The 17,639-nt window shown below is 48.3% G+C and overlaps 1 protein-coding gene across 2 annotated transcripts in view; it reads left to right on the top strand.

Moving 5' to 3' along the window:
* Positions 1-8,807: 8,807 nt before the first annotated feature.
* The window catches only part of ARIH1 (ariadne RBR E3 ubiquitin protein ligase 1), a 58,656-nt gene continuing 49,824 nt past the window's right edge, over positions 8,808-17,639 (top strand). Inside the window, exon 1 of one of the 2 annotated variants that reach the window (XM_072869638.1) lies at positions 8,808-9,320. In XM_072869638.1, the coding sequence (XP_072725739.1) occupies positions 8,952-9,320 (369 nt within the window). In that variant the 5' untranslated portion in view covers positions 8,808-8,951. The remainder of the gene's footprint in view (positions 9,321-17,639) is intronic. The other variant, XM_072869639.1, reaches the window with a different exon arrangement.

Below are 17,639 nucleotides of genomic sequence, written 5' to 3'. Positions count from 1 at the left end.
GCCGGGTCCGCCTCCATCGCGGCTGCCCGCTGCGATCAGGCCACAAGGGCCTTCACAGCCCTGTCAGGCGGCGGAGGCCCCCTCCCCCCAAAGCCGCCGGGGCTGCCTTTACCAAAGCAAGCACCTCGTTAGTTTTAAATAAATGCACAAAAGCCCCAAGCTGCCTATCGAGGGTTATTTCTTTTCCAGCCCTCAAAATTTAGAGCTCATCCACCATCCTCCCTACCCCCAAGACCCCTGGGGATTCTCAGCAGCCTGATAAGGGGTTTGAGGAGAAGGCTAATGATGTAAAACCCGTATTTCACCTGCACCACTTTCCAGCTGTGTGACTGAAGATACACGCGCTTTGGATCCACCTTGGGTTTTGGCATCTTTTGTTGGTACCATGCATTTTCATGAATAATGCTGGATGTAAATTGGTCCTCGCACAGGTTTCCAGGGATATTATATAGGTGGCAGGTGAAATACTGGTTGGGTTGTACAAAAAAGGGCTTTGTCCCATTGTGGACCCTCACCCTGAAGTGTTGCAGAGATGCTCTCCACGCAGGGTTTGTCTTTTGCAGTAAACCCTCAACCTCAAATGAGCTCTTTATTTTGCCTCCTCCCTCCCAGCTCTGCATTCCTTGGCAACCCCCAAGTCAAATAAGGACCCTTAATCCCAGGTCTTACCCATCTAATTGCCAGCCTAACTCCATCAAATTATTAAAAACCCCCTTGTCCCAGCCCTCCCGAGCAAGCAGTGAAGTCACCAGAAAACTCCAAGCTATCAGGAGTGCTGGGAGACAAGCCACAGGCATAGGGAGCAAGCAGGAAATTAAACAAATGCCATGGGAAAAAGCACGACAAGGGAGATGGCCCCATCACACTAGCTCAATATGAAAAACCACTTTATGTGAGCAGGACACAACCATGGAAAGGTCTGGTGGGGAATTTAAGGGATTGTCCCTCAGGTGAGCAGAACAGGGAAAGCCAGGGGCAAGAGGAAGAAAGCATTTTGCAGAAAAACCCTGAAGGAACTTGCTGTCAAAGGTTACAAAAGCACCAGCACAAAGCTGGGGACTGATGGTGAAAAGAGAAGAGCTGGGAGGACATGGGGGAGTTTCAGTGCAGCTGGGAAGGAAGGTTTCAGAGGAACAGAAAAAGGGCCTCACCAGGGTGAGGAAGCCTGTGAGGTACCAGTGAAGGTTTTGGGTGTGTCATGGAGGTGGAAAAGTCATGGAGATGCCGGGCAGAAGGAGGGGAATCACAGTTAGGTTTGGGTCTAAATGGGATTGTGGGAATTTCATGATATTAGTGAAAATGAATAGGGGATCTCAAGTAGGGGAAGGCAGGGAGGGGGCTAAGGATCACGCATAGATGGGGGGGCTGGTCTCCATCGGCAATGGGGTCAGACTAGCTAGTATTGCCATTAGCTTAATACCTACACACTGCTGCATCCTTCTTCCACAACCCTGTGGAGCAGCAAAGACCACCCATCCAGCTAAGTGAAGGTGAACCAGGACCTAGGATGGGCACAACATGGGCCAGGCAACAACCTTACCAACTGGGTGCAGCCCCACAGCCAGGCAAGCAGAGCATGGTGGTGCCAGCAGTGGAGCCCATCAACAGTCCAGGTGTCACCAGGCAAAAGCAAGGCACCAAGTTTAGTCCAAGATCAATCTGGGAGAGCTTAGGAGCAGATGCATCTACAGGACAGCTCAGAAAAAAAAGTGGTTGCCCAGACCTCAGCTTAAATGGAGATCCTGGAGCAATTGGTGGAGGTCCCAGGCAAGGCTGATTGGGGCAGTTAAAGCCTGTTGGTGCCCTCAAGGTCCTGACAATCTTCACCTGCCCCTTCTTTTCCCTACAGAGAGGTGGCAGGACCCCAATTCAGCACGATGGCACGTGCCAGGCTGCTTCCTCATGATTCTTCCAACTCCTGTGCTGTTGATCCAAGGCATTTGCCCTTCTCTGTCTTCGTCCGCATCACAGGGCAAGGGACATGGAGGAGAATGCCTATATTCCAACCTGCATCGGACCTCTGGGAAAATGGCCCATGTAATTCTTTGTGTTCAAGTTTTCCCCTGCTTGTCTCAAGGCTGCTGCTGGTCTACAGGCAGCCTCCGTGGTGTTGAGTGGGGTTTGTTGCCTTTCCCCATGCAAACCTCTGAAGTGCCAGCTGTTGCCACTGCTTTTCTGACATCAATTGATTCCAGTATCCCTGGACTTTTCCTCAAGCTTCACTGTATTAAAATTGCAAGGAAAGAAAAAAAAAACCCAATGCAGTTTGTTGCTGTATTGCATCAGGCAATGTCAGCAGCATCGGCAGGGCTGCGCTTCCCAGCGTGTGAGACTGAAATGCGAAAGTACCCTGCCCTGAAGCAAATCCCTATTTCAGTCTGGGGAGGGTGGCGTGTTCACCACACTTATGTAAAGTGTTGTGATCATAGCTTTCAGTCGAAATATTCAAGCCTTTCTATGGATTCTGTTGTTGTTGCTATTTTAGGGGACCTGATGTCTCTGGGGAATGACTCAGAGAAGTTCATCTGTAGCTGGCCGGCATTAATCTAGACTAACAGTCTGATTTGTGAATGCATCTTTATGCAAGAAAACTACTTAAGCATGTGCTTAACTTTGGAGCTTGGCTAAAAGAAACTAGTTTACACGCTGTCCTGCATCGGACATGGAGCAGCAGTAGCCAGAAGTTGCTGATGCTCTTCAGTAGCTCTTAATAGACCAGCTCATGGTCTCAGAGCATATCTCCAGGGTGATATATCCACCTGGGAAAGTTGGCCTCTTCAGGCTAGTTCAGCAAGGAACAAGCAGGGAGTAAACACGGAGTCACAAGGTTCAGAGTTGACCTGTCCTGCCCCACTGCACCTCTGCTTGCCCTAACCGAGATTACTAGCCCCACATTAGGGGTGTACCAGCTCAGAGGCACTTTAATGTCATTGGATGGGGCTAAGCTGGGTGCTGAAAACATCACACTGGCCCAGCCAGGTGATGCCTGTTGCAGAAGTACCTGCAAACCCCTCTTGTCATCTTTTTGACTGCAAGAGCTGGAAGCCAAGTTGCTGGGAGACTCTGCAGAATACTGTGCTGCACCAGGGCTCTGCTGGATTACCTGCTTACTACCAATAATGAATTTGGTAAAAATCCAAATTAATTATTCTGACATAAATTGTTATAAAATCAGGCTGGTGTCACACTTGGGTCTTTCTGGTTTGTTCACCTTCAGGGCATGAGGGTGGCCTTTGGGCTGTCAGTGCAGTTCCTTGTTCCACAGCATTTTTTTTAAGGTATAAACCCATTTATTATGCTGCCTAATTCCCTGTAAGGTTGGCTGCATCCACATTTAAACAGGAGGGCGTTTTGCATACAGATTCCTCTGCTGGTGAGAAGCGTATGAGCTGGTGAAAGGAGAACGGAGGAAGCATTTATGGATACCTTCATAGAGCACTCCCATGAGTTTCCTCTTTGTTTTCCTCCTTGAGAGAAACGCTGTCTAAGCACACTCACTCTTGAATGAAGCCAGCTCCCAGGTCAAGGGACCTGCTGGTGGTGTGGCTGGAAGAGGGCTTTGGAAAACACATATAATCTTCTGGAAATGCCTGCAACTGCCTGTAGATCTCTGGCTTGAATTTTGACATCTCAGAAGCTTTCTGGGCAAACTTACTCTTCCCATTTGCTTGTTTACCTCCCCTTTCATTCTTGGGAAAATAATTACGGTATTCAGATTGCAACATGAGGGTTGCAGCCATGCATTTGTTGAAGTGACCTTACTTGTGGTGGTGGTGCGGGGGAGTAGGGGTCAGCATGTGCTGAGTCTTTGCAGGTGTGGACCCTCCTGTTGCATATCTCCATGTTTTGGGGAGGATATTGTTCAGCATGGTGTCATGCAAGCGCTGGTAGGGAGCAAGCCATCTGCATGAGTTGGTGCTGTTGTATCTGCTGTTCCAGCTCGTGGCTGCTCTGTGCGGATGGAGCGTATGCTCCACTGACAGTGGCATGACAAGGACACATTTCCTCCTTCGGGGTGACATCACTCTTCTCAGAGTAACTCCCCTGAAGTTTGCTGTGGACATGGGCACACCAAGCAGCAGTGGCAGGCTGCCATCCTTGCTGTGCCGTGACCTGAACTGGGGCTTTCTACCAAAACCAAACTGAATGTCATAGGAGAACGGGTGAGCCTCCCAGTCTCTCTCCCCCTCTGCCAGAGATACCCATCCCCAAGGGGGTGATGGGGGGGAAGCAGTGTCCCTCTGAGACCCAACGCTGTGGACTGTGAGCTGGAGAGGCCGAGGTACCAGCGCCCATTTTATCAAGCAGAGGGGTGCTTGCATTTAAACACCCAGCAAAAGCCAGGAGAGATGACTGGTGGAGCTTTAGCACATGCACAAAGAAGATCCTAAACAAGAGATGACCCTAAATCCACATCCAGGGTATTTTCACCAGCCAGATCCTTCACTAACAACTCAGCTCATGGGGAACATCCATGCTTTTGGGGGCTGAAGCAGGTTGGTGTACAGCGCACTGCTTTCAGAGCCACAAACGTGTATCCTGGTGCTTTTCAAAGCACAGGATAACTTGTTCTCATATCTCTACGTTTCCACCTTGACCACCGCATGTCATACTAGATATTGCCATCGATTGGTTTAGCAGATGCATGTGGTAAATTAATTTCTCAGCACAGATGGAGTTGAGCAGAAGGGACCTCTTCAGATGGGAGAGCATATCTAAGGGGAGTGAGGCCTGGGAGATTCAGAGCAAGCAGGCAGGAGCAGGTCTCAATGAGGAGGAATATTTCAACAATTATGAACTTAAAAGTGGAGTTTAAGGCAAAAAGCTTGAGGTGGGATGTGTTAATCAGTCTCAAGGATTTGGACTCCTGACTCGAGCTCAGCCTGGTGGTATTTGCACTATTGGTATTATTTGCAAAGCCTTTTTTCCTCTGGATTATCTCCAGCTCATGCAGCTTTGGGGTGGCTGAACAAACAGCGGTGATCCGAGGGGCATCTCAGCCCACACTCACAGTTGAGGTTGTTAATGCGTGTGCAGGCAGCCAAAATCAAACCCGAGGCATCAAGAAATCTCCTGGGTTTCCTTTCTCCCAGTGCAGGAGCTCTGTGTGCCTAAGATGACGGAGAAGGGCTTTTTCCAGAGGTTCTGCCTGGCTCAAGGAACAGTGGAGCAGGAGGGAGGCCGGGTGAGATGGGAGGTTCACCCCAAATCCATGGGTGAACCTCCCAGGGCAGGAGCCCAGGCGTGGTTGTGGCATGGGGCACCAGCACTTTTTCCAGCATTTTGGTATAGCAAAGTGGCATTGTCATGGGGAGATGCTGTGAGTTATTGCAGAGGCTGAGCATTTATGGCTGCTGTCCCCGGCTGCTCTCAGTCACAGCTGTGGGGCTAAGCTGGAATCAGTCAGAGCCTGTGGATGTGCGATGACAAACTCCTCCTGCACAGAGGCCCTGCTCCTGTAAATCCTGTAAGCGGATGCTTAACTTCACAGAGCAAGGTGATTGCAATGCAATATTTTATTCTTGTAATCTTCAGTGTTAACAGTTACTAGAATCACTTGGGTAATTAAGCTCTTGCAAGAATAAAATGAAAAAGCGCCAGGTGCCTATGGAGATCTAAATCATTTTTCAGAGTGGGTAGAAGAGTGGTTCTCAGCTTTCATTGGTAGCTGGAGTCCTAAAATTCCCAGACGCAGTGCAGAACTCCTCGGGATGAGCTGAAGGCAGCAGCCCTGCTTTTCTCGGGTCCCTCTTGCCAACCATGTTGCAAGGAGCCGGTGGGTACCCAGGGCTCCATACATGACCGTTGGGTCACAAACTTCATGATGAAAGGAAGACCTTTGCAAAAGGCATGGCTAAAATTTCATACCAAAGAGTATTTTTGAGAAGTATTAGTGTTTTAGCTGAGGAGTAACTGGCAGCTAAGTGCTGATCCCTGTCTTGCTGTGGGAAAAGATAAGGCTGAGACCGTAGGAGGGAGAACTGCCTTCCTATGTCTGTGGGATGGCACGGGGAGAATCCCATCACTGTTTATATGTTTATTACTGGGATTATATGAGAAAGGGAAACAGTCGGGTGCCCGAGGAGGTTTAAATGTGTTTTTAAATGGCTGTGTTCTGTGCTGCTGAAGGATGGCTCTTCCTCTTGAGTTTTGAAGGGCTATGCGAGGCGATGGCTTTACCTCCGTGTGTATTAGCTCATCTCGCAGGGCTTTGCGCCGAGGCTCCAGGCTCGGGAGCTCTGCAGCCTCGGCAGGGGCCAGGAGAGGGCAGCGGGGAGGCGCTCGGATACCCGCCGCGGGGATGCTGGGGGGCACCCGGGACAGCCAGCCCGGGGCGGGCGGGGTGCTCCCGGGCAGGCGGAGGGACAAAACAGGTTACCAAACACACTGATAACCCCGTCCCGGAGGGGAAAAACAGGTTACCAAACACACTGATAACCCCGTTCTGGAGGGGAAGGTCACCTCCGGCAAAGGGTTGGACCCGGTTTTGCGTCCAAGTGCAGGCTCTGGGAAGCTGCAAAGCTCCGATAAAGCAAAACCCCGCTGCCCGGTCAACGCCTGTCTCGGCTCCTTGGGATCTGGTGGGCAAATCTCCTGCCCGAAGCCTGCTCACATGTTGGCAAGGAGCTGGGCATGTCACCAGCTGGGCAGGACAGTGCTAGCACAGAGCCCCAGGGGGTGACACACAGTCCCCCTCGGGGACAAAGTGTAGGGCAAGGACCTGGGGTGACCAGCTGAGCCCCCGAGGCTTGACATGGGAGATGGGACCAGCCTGGCAAACAAACGTCCAGCTGGTAAGTCTGGAGCTGAACAAAGCTGGGGCTATTTATATTTATGTAGGGCAGGATGATTAATGACCGGGCCTTTGCCATTCCAAACAAGTAGGATAATTAAGGAACTGGCTTTATTTACTAGGTAGCTTGGTGTGAGGCAATGTGCGTGCCCGGCCCACGCCCCCCTGCACCGCTCCTGACCCTGGTAGAGCAGAGCTCGGGGACTGCAGGCTGTCCCTGGCTGTGTGATGGAGACAGCTTTGCACAATGACTGGGGAGGACAGCAGGCAGTCGTGACTGTAGCAAGCTTGCTGAAAGCGGCTGTAATGCTACGAAACACCCAGAGCTGATTTTCGGAGCTGCTTGTGTATCTGAAGATGCAGACTGGTACCCAGCGAGGTTTCTAGAGACATCTGCCCAGGACATTGGACACTTAATCTGCTTGGATCCCTAAGGGCACCTGCCTGCGTCACCCTGAGCTTAAACCCCTGTCGCTGTGGCCATCATTACACTTTCAGTGCTCCAGGAGAAAATAAACACCCTTTGGGAGGCCGCTTCTAATTTTCTGCCTGTTTCACAAGGTATTTGTATTGAAACAGGAGCAGGAAGCAGGATCCCGCTGTGCTAGGTGCTGCACAAACACAAAGCGCCGCAGTGACTCCTGCCCCAAAGAGCTGATGAAACTCGTCACACCTACGCCACATACCTCCAGGCTGAGTCTCCCCTGCCCTCCGGGCATGGGGGCATCTTCATCCAGGTAGAGCGGGTGAATAATGTCACCACATCAGAATGGCCCCACTTCACCCAGGGAAGAAATGATTGCCCAGGGCATGAGGAAGCGGAGGATTGGCGCCGGTGGAGAAGGTGGCCCTGGAGCCCTCCCTGGGCTGTGCTGGCTTCTCACATCCGTGGTGAATAGCAGCAGAGGGTTTGGTATCAGCTGGCTCTCCTCTGGGTCACACTGCAGCCTTGTTTCCAAGCCAACCGGAGTCCCTTGTGCGCCCCAAATGGCTGCAAACAATAAGCCCAACTTGCCTCCCCCCTACCAGGCTGAGCACGGCTGATGCTGGAAGCAGAGCTGCCCTGGCTGTGCCGCTGTGACAGCAGGGAAAGCTGAGGCGAAGGGTGCTCAACCCCTGCAGCACCCTGACGTCCGCCCTGCCCTTCGCTGGTGGCTTGGTGTCCAAGCGAGGGGCCCTGGCAGGCATGAGGCCTCCTGTGAACAGCACTGGCCCCATGTCCCTGAACGCTCGCTGACGGCAGGCTCAGCCCCAGCCACCTGCAGGAGGGAAGAAGGTCTGTCCCTGGTCTGTCGATGAAGCCACTCATGCATGTTCTTCCCCCCCTGCAAAATGCCAAATTAATAGAGAAGAAAGAGAACCAAGCCTGGCACCACTGTGAAAAACTGGGTATTTTGTCTGCTGACCAGAAGGCAAAGCGGGAGTTCAGAGATGGCACCTGGCACAGTCGGGGTCCCCTCCTGGGACGGTGGGCACATGGTTATCCCATGGTTTCACATGAACTTCTGCTTGGAGGGACCCAGTGCAATTTTATTCTGATTTTGAGGGAGAACAACCTATTTTCCCTCACAAGTCGCTCCCCACAGGCGCCGCACCACTCTTTATGTAATGGCGGCGCTGAGGGTCTTCCCTCCAAGCTCGGCTGACAGGACACCTCAGGAGGGCTCCGCGCCCCCACCTCCGCCACACGTCCCCGCCACCCCGTGGCGCCCAGACCCGGGACGGTAGCAGGGGAAGCCAGTAAAGCCCCGCCGCGCCACCCGCCGCACTCAGCATGGCGCCGCGCCGCACTCAGGATGGCGCCGCGCCGCACTCAGGATGGCGCCGGCGGACCGCGAGGAGGGCGGGGTGAGGGGGGGTGTGTGTAGGGGGGTGTGGCGCGCACTCAAGATGGCTCCCGGCGCGGCGAAGGGGAGATGGCGGCCGCCGCGCAGGCGCGGCGCTGCACGTCACGCGCCGTGGCGTGACGTGCCGTGCGTGCGCGGCGCGCGGTGACGGAGCGGGTCGGCCGCGTCCCTTTGTTGGCGGCGGCGGCTGAGGCGCGGCGGGGCCGGGGCTAGGGCCAGCGCCGGAGGTGGAGGGGCGGCGGCGGGCGCCAGCCAGGCCGGCGGGGTGGGGGGGGCCGCGGGAGCCGCCGCCGTTTCTTCACCGCCTCGCCATGGACTCGGACGAGGGTTACAACTACGAGTTCGACGAGGACGAGGAGTGCAGCGAGGACAGCGGCGCGGAGGAGGACGAGGAGGACGAGGAGGAGGACGAGCCCGACGATAACCTGGACCTGGGCGAGGTGGAGCTGGTGGAGCCCGGGCTGCGCGTCGGCGGAGAGCGCGACGGGCTGTTAGGCGGTGAAACGGGAGGGCTGGGCCCCGGCGGTGGTGGTGGTGGAGGCGGCCTGGGCGGCGGGCCGGGTCCCGGAGGCGGCGGCGGCCCCGAGCAGGAGGAGGATTATCGCTACGAGGTGCTGACGGCCGAGCAGATCCTGCAGCACATGGTGGAGTGCATCCGCGAGGTCAACGAGGTCATTCAGGTGCGACCCGCGGGAGCGGGACCGGGAGGGGGGGAGGCGGCGGGGCGGCCCGCGCCGCCAGCGGGCCTCGCCTGAGGGGCGCCGGGCCCGGCCCTCCCGCGGCCTAGATCCCCCACACACATGCTCCGAGGGGGACTCCTTAGCCGCTCCCCTCCCCCCCCACCCGGGGGAGAGAGGGGGCTCCTTGGTACCCCCCTGGGGAGAGAAGGGGGAGCTCCTCGGCACTCCCTTCCCCCGGGGAGGCCTCTCGAGGCAGGTCAGGAGCTCGCTTCCTGCCGTGGAAGTGTCGGGAATGAGGCCCTTGGCTTTAAAAGGGCCCCTCTTTCTTTGTGTGGTTTCCAGCCGGTGGGCTGTAATCCGTATTTTGCTTTTCTTCCTCTCCGTCTTCAGTCTGGCTGGGGGGTTTTAGCCCCTACAGTTCTTTCGGTAACCCGGTGAGTCGATGGCAAGCTCTGGAATTTGAGGAGAGGCAGCCAAGCACCGCTCTGGTTTTGTTACCTTCTCCCTTCCCCCCGCCACATACAAACACGATCCTGCTCATGAGGTTGAACCTTGCTGTGTTTATTTCCAGCATAGACCAGGAGGGATACGAGCAAGCACCTCAAAACAGTAACTTTTTTCCCCTTTTTTCAGTATGCCGCTTTAGAAATGAAGCTGAGTTCAAAATACCATTTACTTTACTGTCTTCAGCTGAAAATATCTATCTTATCTGTTGGCGCTTGAGCTTTTGGAAAAAAAAATCGAACCACTGAAGCTATCTGGTATCCCTTTATAAATGTTTATGGCAAGGTTTTGCTCCAGCTCACCATAAAGTTTCTGATGCTCTTCACTTTTTCTGCAGGTGACCAGAGTGTGTGGGTTTTCTTTTGTTCCCATTTACTTGATATTATTTAGAGTTATAGTGAATAAATAGAAAATGCTTCTCCTTTTCCAATATGCAAACAGGAATAGTGTGAGAAGATGAAATCTATGGATATTAAATATTGAAGGACACAGTGCCCAGAAAGCAGTTGTTTTTTCTAGTTGTATGTACTTCCAATATTGGTAAATCCATTTAAATACGAGATGCTTCAGTGAATGCTTTTGCCCAACTATTCTGTGCTCTATGGTGGCTATAATAGCAGCTCTAAAATGTTGTTTTATGTGCTATAAATCCACTGTAGTTTTTATGGATCTTGATGCAAACAACTGTTCAAGTATTTGCATACTAAATTAGTAAATGGCATTTCTTAAGTCAAATTAAAGTTTATAACTTTAATAGTACTGTACATGTAAAGTCGAATAAAGGAGTCTGTCTAGATTAGCTGATTACCCTGCAGTTAAAGATCTCATGATTAAGTATGGATATTTCTTTGCCACCAGTTATTGATTGTAATACAGGGAGGGAAACAAATGGCAAGTAGACATACAAACAATTGGTAACTTAAAATTTTTACTCTTTGAAATAGTGATTTAAGTGGTGGGTCTGTATTTAATGACTAAGGCTGCGAAAATCATGACCCATACTGATTGTATTGAACAGGTTCTACCATTTGTTCTATCTTTGCATAACCAAAGTGGTGGAAAAGTTCCTGTGAGTGAGGAGTAGTGAGTATTCCTGCTTGTGTATTTTCCAGACCTGGCCGGTATGGTGAATTCACCTATGTTCTTCATGAACTGATTTCTTAGACAAGGTCCTGGTTTCTGGTCTGTGGGTTTTTTCCCCTCTTATGCTGTCCTCGAGCTGTACAAGCTTGACCTCAGAGTTGCAGAACTAGTGGAGAGAAGTCAATATAGGTAAAGAGACCCTTCTCTTGCTCCTGTACCTGGGGTGGTGGTGGGAGGCCTGACCCTGCGATGGACTTGGCTGCGTTGGGCTCTGCAGAAGCCTTGCAAACCAGCTACACAGACCCATTGTGGCTGCTGCTTATGCTTTAGTTATTTGTGTTAGGTTTGCAGTAGTTATTCCTGGTTTAACAGAGCAGAGTGCAGAAAGCCAGTTTGTTTAGAATGTCATGGGTAAACTCAGGACCTAAAATCAGCTTAAGCCCTGGAATGCATCAGAAGAGGGTAGAAAAGCATTCAGTGGCTTTGAATTGCTTTTAAATGCAGGCTTACTGCTGTTAGATTTCTAGCCTGTTCAGAGGTAAGCGAACTGAATTGGGTTGGTGCTTCAGTATTTGCTCATCCTCGCTTCTGTTGCTGGTGGTGAAATCTTCCAGGGCTCTGTTCTGTTTATTTCATTGCTTTTGGCGCCCAACCAGGATTGCTGCTGCTGCTGCTGCTTTTCTGGTTCAGTAAACCTTTTCTGGAGTCACATTGGCTCAGGATTGTGCTGCGGATCCTCAGTTGCAGTGCTGTGATTCACTTGTTCCAATCAATTACTGTATGGCTTTGGTCTCTGTGTATCTATGTTGGGTTCTTGATATCAAATGATGATGGTTGCGGTTACGTTTTGTGGAGCTTGGGAACTTATTTGGGGTACCTGTACATTACATCCTCACTTGAACATACTTGAAAACTTAGCTGCAGGTCTGGTGCCCTCTTATCAGTGAAGGAACTGATTTCTGCTGGTCAGGAGTAAGGTTTAAATAAGATTTTGTTTTTCAGTTGATCATCTTTGCAGCTGCAGTGAGAGGAAAAGGTATCAGTCAGCCATGAAGTATCTGCAAGGGGGTATGTAAGCCATGGCAGGTATAACTGTCCATATTAAAACACTGCATTTGACAGTTTATTATCTGATAGTACTACTAGTTGAAGGGACTGAATTAAATTTACTCTCCCATCCATTTAGTCATTTCCAAATACAAGCTGTATAAGAGAAACATGAAGTTCTTGGGACAGGGATTTGATCTGATGAAGACTTTGCAGAAGTAGTAGCTAACTTGTGGTAAACTTACTGGTTACAGAGCCTGTAATTTGCACTGTAGTGTGTAATGGGCTCTTGAAAGTAGCTGCTCAGTGTCAAGCTGTTACTTTTTTATCGTTTGGCCTTCTAAGACCACTGAACTTGCAGTGAACTAGGGCGGTTACAGAATGACTCAAATATTCAGAATATTTTGCATTTGCTCTTTCTTGTCTGAGCATAAGCAGGATTTCAGGTGTTTAATGATGATTTTTGCGCAGTATTTGGCATTTATGCTTATAATCTGATTCGACTCTGTCACACAACAAGAATTCCCCTTCATCTCTGAATGCAAAAATAGGGGTATGAATAAGACCCTTAACCTTGTGTGTTGATTGGCTGAGACTTAGACCCCACCTCACATCAGAGTATCACTTCCATTCTATCACTGTGATTATGCGGAGTAGAGAGTCATTTGATGTGTTATTTTGAATTTTAGTTGTCAAAGTAAACAGGCAGATTTCTGGTGGTTTTCCAGCCGCTGGTGGAATAACTTACCGGACAACTGTAAAAACCTAGACATAGAGGTGGTATTGAACAAAAGGCTTTCTCCTCTCACAGGCATTTTCCCACTGTTGAACATCTTTCCCATATTCTTCCTTGCTGAACTTTTGTCCAAATAATTTTCTGCCATTAACATCTTTTTTTTATATTGGATTGCTATTTTCATCTTTGCTCTAGATTTTCTGAAAATAAACTTGAAAAATGTTTAGAATAGCATGTTTGTTTGGACTCTGAATAGAGCACATGATGATCTGTGTCTGTCATCTTGCTTGGTTCAGTGTTCCTCTTGCCTTGTTGCAAGCTTGTGCGATTTCAGTATTTCTGAGTTAGGTTTGTTTCCCCTTTTTGTCACCTTTTTCTGGAGTATTCCAGTGACATCATTGTGATGTCACTGACCATATTCATTCTTTCTGGACTTTGTAATGGCGAGGTGTTGAAAATACTGGGGTGAAGCTCTGAGGTGGTTGATGTTTAAAACAGTGCAGAAAAGGGAGTTGAGGCTCTTCTTTTTTCCCACCCCGCAGCAGGGAGCGGGATCCTGGATGCAGCTGGGTGTTGTGCCTGATCCATCACGTGGTTGTGAGCATGTTGAGCTTCAAACCTGGGCTCTCTCTGGAAGGAGGTAGCATCACTGGGTCCAACAAAAGTTAGTCTAGCTCAAAAATACCTTTTCTCTTTACTGTAGCCTTTAAAATAAGGTTCTTCAGAGCAGAATAAGTAATGTGTAACATCAGAGCATTTGTACCGAATGTTGGTTTCTCATTTAGATGACAAAGCTGGGTGACTTCTTTGGAAGTAAGGTCAGGTCCTTACTGGGTAAAAGCTTTGCTAATAAAATACGCCAAAACCCAAGGCCACTGCTAAGGTACAATGCCATATTTGTTGAATTTGTTGAGGAGCGGCTTTTTCAAGAGGCTGGCAGAGTTGAGGTGGTGCAGATATCCCCCAGAATGCCACAGCTCTGCGGTTAAATAGGGCTCTGTTACGGCAAGTGTGAACCCATTGTCACTTGGCAAAAGGGGTCTTATTAAACAGTGGCTTTACTTGCTTTGACAAAACGTACTGATTTCCAGTTGTAACTTAAGAAATTTCCCCGATGCTGGTGTAATTCAGTGCTATGGGCAGTACGTGCCAAATATGTTGTCCAAAATAGGAATGACTTGCCAGTGAGCAACAGGAATTGCTGCTGTTGTACAAGGTCGTGCTTAAAATTGTATTTAATGTTAAGAGATGACATCTTGAAAACTTAAAGTACTTGAAGCTGCTTGACAAGCATTAGGTAGGAGTCTGGGGGTGGGAGCACTTCAGGCTGATGCTTCTTGCATTTGGGTCCTCTCGTGTTGCCTGCACAAGGTGAATTTGCAAGCCTCTAACTTCTCTTACTGTGTGGTTAGTTATTTAATAATTCTTGTTGGGGCCCTAAAATGTTATGATGCTGGAAGGAAATGCTTTGTTAAACTCTGTGTTTCTCTCGTGTGGCATTTATAAGGTGTTTCATTATAGTAGGAATGCATTTAATATTTCCAAGGAACGGCGTAAACTTCATTGTGACAAAGCATTCCTGAAATCTGGTATAAGCCATCACTGCAAAGCTTTTGGAAGTGACATGGTATCTGTTCCCTGGCTGCCAAGACATGTAATTCTGAATATAATAGAATTTTTCTTTAGAATTATTTTAAATTTTAGCGTTACCAGGTAGAAGTTTTATCTGTTAAGTCTCCAGAGTAATTTAAACTTTGTACTTAAATGACCCATTTGCTTAGTGCTTTAGATTTCTATTTCTGTTAGGTCAAATGCAAATCTCATGGCTGGCCATGAGTAAAAAAAATTTGATGCTGGTTTCTCTTGTCTCCACACAATTTTGTGAAAATCACAACAAGGCAGCCTTCTCTCAGGGGCCTTGTGAATGCAGATGGGGACTGGCGTGTATTGGGGATGTTTTTAAAGTGAAACTGAAAACACTCTTTGTTTTTTAGCTACTTTTAAACATTGGTTTCTAAAAGCAAGAAATTGAGAGTAAATACAGTTGTTGCTATTCCCTGTGGGTTTAATTTTAGTGAGCAGGATCATACTTGCCATGCAAAGCAGAAGTGTTATTTGTGCTATAAATTGGAAACCGGTGTGCCACAGATAAATCATAATTGAGACTGCAGTGTTTGCAGTCCTTGATGTGAAACAATAGCTGTTTCTGGGTGTTAGAAGCATAATTAAAAATGAAACTATGGCTTACACTTATATACTTATCGCAAGCTCTGACTCCTTAGTTTTAGCTTTGCATGAGTTAAGTTCATAATAGGAAATGAAAAACAAACCTCTGATGCTCTTTGTGGTCCTGTGATAGGATATAGAAGTATAGGTTAGTCCTGTGTCTATTCAGAGATCTATCACATTTCTTGCTTAGTGCTGTTTGGCAAGCAATGTTAAATTTAGGAGCATGGTGCACAGAATTTCAGTTTGACAGTCTCTGCTTCTTGCAATTAAAACTGAGACCTGGAAGACTTCAATGTTTGTTCAAAGTGATACTGTTAACTCATAAATTAAAAGCTGCTCCCTGTATAGCACTTCCCCAGGTGTCCCTGCCACCTGTTGAATTGTTTTCAATTTTTTATTTTGAAAACAATCTTTCTTCCCCTTTACTCCATGAATGAGACAAAGTAAACAAGAATGTGGTTCTGCTGTTTGGTGTCAGACATAGTAGAGCAGTTTAAGGAAGTGATTGTTGATGTCCAAGCTGTGCTTGTGTTTGTTATAATAGTGAGTCAAGATTTTCAGACATAAATAATTTCTAGGAGTCTTTTCTTTCTGGAGAACATAGCTGCTCATTCCTCTGCTTAGGAAGGACAGTTTTGAATGGTTGAGAACTGGGAAAAGAATCCAGAACTTGTCACGAGAGCTGTGACTTTCCATGGGAAGTAACTGTGAAGGCTGAAAATCCTCTCCATGTAGTTCAGTCAGTAACTTATCTCTTCGGGGTCATGCTTCCAGTCCTCTGGACTTCTATTACTTTTGGAGTTAGAGGGATCTAAAAATGTTGCAAGTGATGCTTTCTCTTGTTTGTGGCTGGCTACGCTGTATTATTGGCAGCTGTAAAGAATGTTTGGAAGCTTTTGCATGTATATAAGCATCTAATGCTGCTGAATTTCATAAAGTCATTCAGTAGCTTCTGCATTTGCAAGAAAATTGCAGCCTCGTTTATTGTAAAACACACAGAGGGTTTGTAGCTACTAAGTAATGCCAAATGGTGCATTTGAGTGCAGCCCAGAACACAGATGCCTGCGTGTTTGAGAGGACAGCCGAGCTCATGTAGGATATCGGTCCAGGATGCTCCAACATGACAAGGAAGTGACAGACTCTGTGTGCACTGGAGAAAAAAGTTATCTTTTCATTCAATAATGGAAATTCTGCTAATGTTTAAATACCTTCACCATCCCAGCTGTTTGCTGTTGGGACTGTTGAAAACCTTGAGTTTGTTTGGCCTGTATTTGATTCCTTAGCTTGCTTTTAGCTTTTGATCTTGAGCTGTGGTGGAAATACTGTTTAAATGAATGCTTTGAAAACTGCTGTTTGAGGCTTCCTCAGTAGTTGTGTTTCACATGTAACTTAGTTTGGTAGTGTTTGTACTTCACAAGTTGGTGCCTTTTTAGAATTTGAAGTGTCTGTATAACTGCAGACACTCTTTCAAAAGAGGTCCCTTGTTTACATGGCAAAGTAATGCTGAGTAATTACTTTTGGTATTCAGAGTAATTCACTGTGGTCAACTACTAGTGAGTGTTTGAACACTGTATGTACGGAACACTCAAATACAACTATCTGCATCAAGTCTTTTGCCTGTTTTTAGAGACTGAGAACTTTTGCCAAATGTCAGGAATAATTTCAGATTCAAAGTCTTATGTAGATACTTTCAACAGTATCTAAATCAATTGGAACAAGGAAGAAGTTAACAAGCCATTTAAATACTTTTAAAAATACTTTGCTGCTTCCTGTTGTAGCTTAGCTGCCTGCTTCTGGACATGTTGGCTTGCCTTGTGCAAGTGTCTTGGCAATCATGGTGCCTTTTGGCAGTGCCAATGGTCTTGCCAGCTGTTTTGGGCAGCATTTGGGAGCTGATGGGAGAGCTGGTAGGCATTACCAGCATTTCCAGTAAGGAAAAAGACATCTGAAAGAATTGGCTTAGGAGGGATGTATATTCCTTTGGTGTCCTCCCTTTGGACAAGTGTGGAGCCCAGATAGCTTAAGTGTCAAGCGGTACTGCTCAATGACTGTGTTATGGTATATGCCTTTCCTTGTTGCCAGACTCTGGCATGCCTGTGTGATGGCAAAAGGTTGTAGTCCTCTGGGGATATACTGGGGAGAGGAACTAAATACTGCTGCTGGGGACAGGAACAATTGAGAGCCCTGTGAGCAGGTGGTTCTTGGCCATAACGTAGGAGTAACTGGGTTGTAGCCTATGTACCTATGTAAAACTCTGCTTCTTGGCCTTTTCCTTTGCTCTACTGATGTTTTCTAGCTGGTGCCCACTTAGTCATGTTGACATGTTAAGTTCATTCCTCTAAACCTTTTCTAAAGCATTCTTAGTTTTGTAGCTTCCTCAGTTAAAACTTATGTCCCATACCACCATGTGGCACCTCTCGTTTCCAGGGACAACCAGTGCCAGGATCCTGTCATGGCCATCTGCTTTAAAAATAGGTCTTCTGGGAGAGAACTTGTGGCTCTAATGTAAAGGTGTGAAAGAGAAAAGGTTTCTCTTATGATTTGTTTGATCTCTGCCTGACTTCCTGGTCTGATGCACCCTCCATGTTCTGGGACAGCATGAACATGCCTTTTCACGTGGGGAGGGTGCATGTTAATTCACAAAAGAGCAAGCTTTGATTGCTTTGTGATTTGAGGAATTTGGGAGCTGAAGGGCAATAATCCCCAGTGTTGGAAATTAA

The sequence above is a fragment of the Ciconia boyciana genome, chromosome 8 (assembly GCF_034638445.1).
Source record: "Ciconia boyciana chromosome 8, ASM3463844v1, whole genome shotgun sequence".
Taxonomy (NCBI): domain Eukaryota; kingdom Metazoa; phylum Chordata; class Aves; order Ciconiiformes; family Ciconiidae; genus Ciconia; species Ciconia boyciana.
This window is presented reverse-complemented; position numbering and strand designations above follow the sequence as displayed.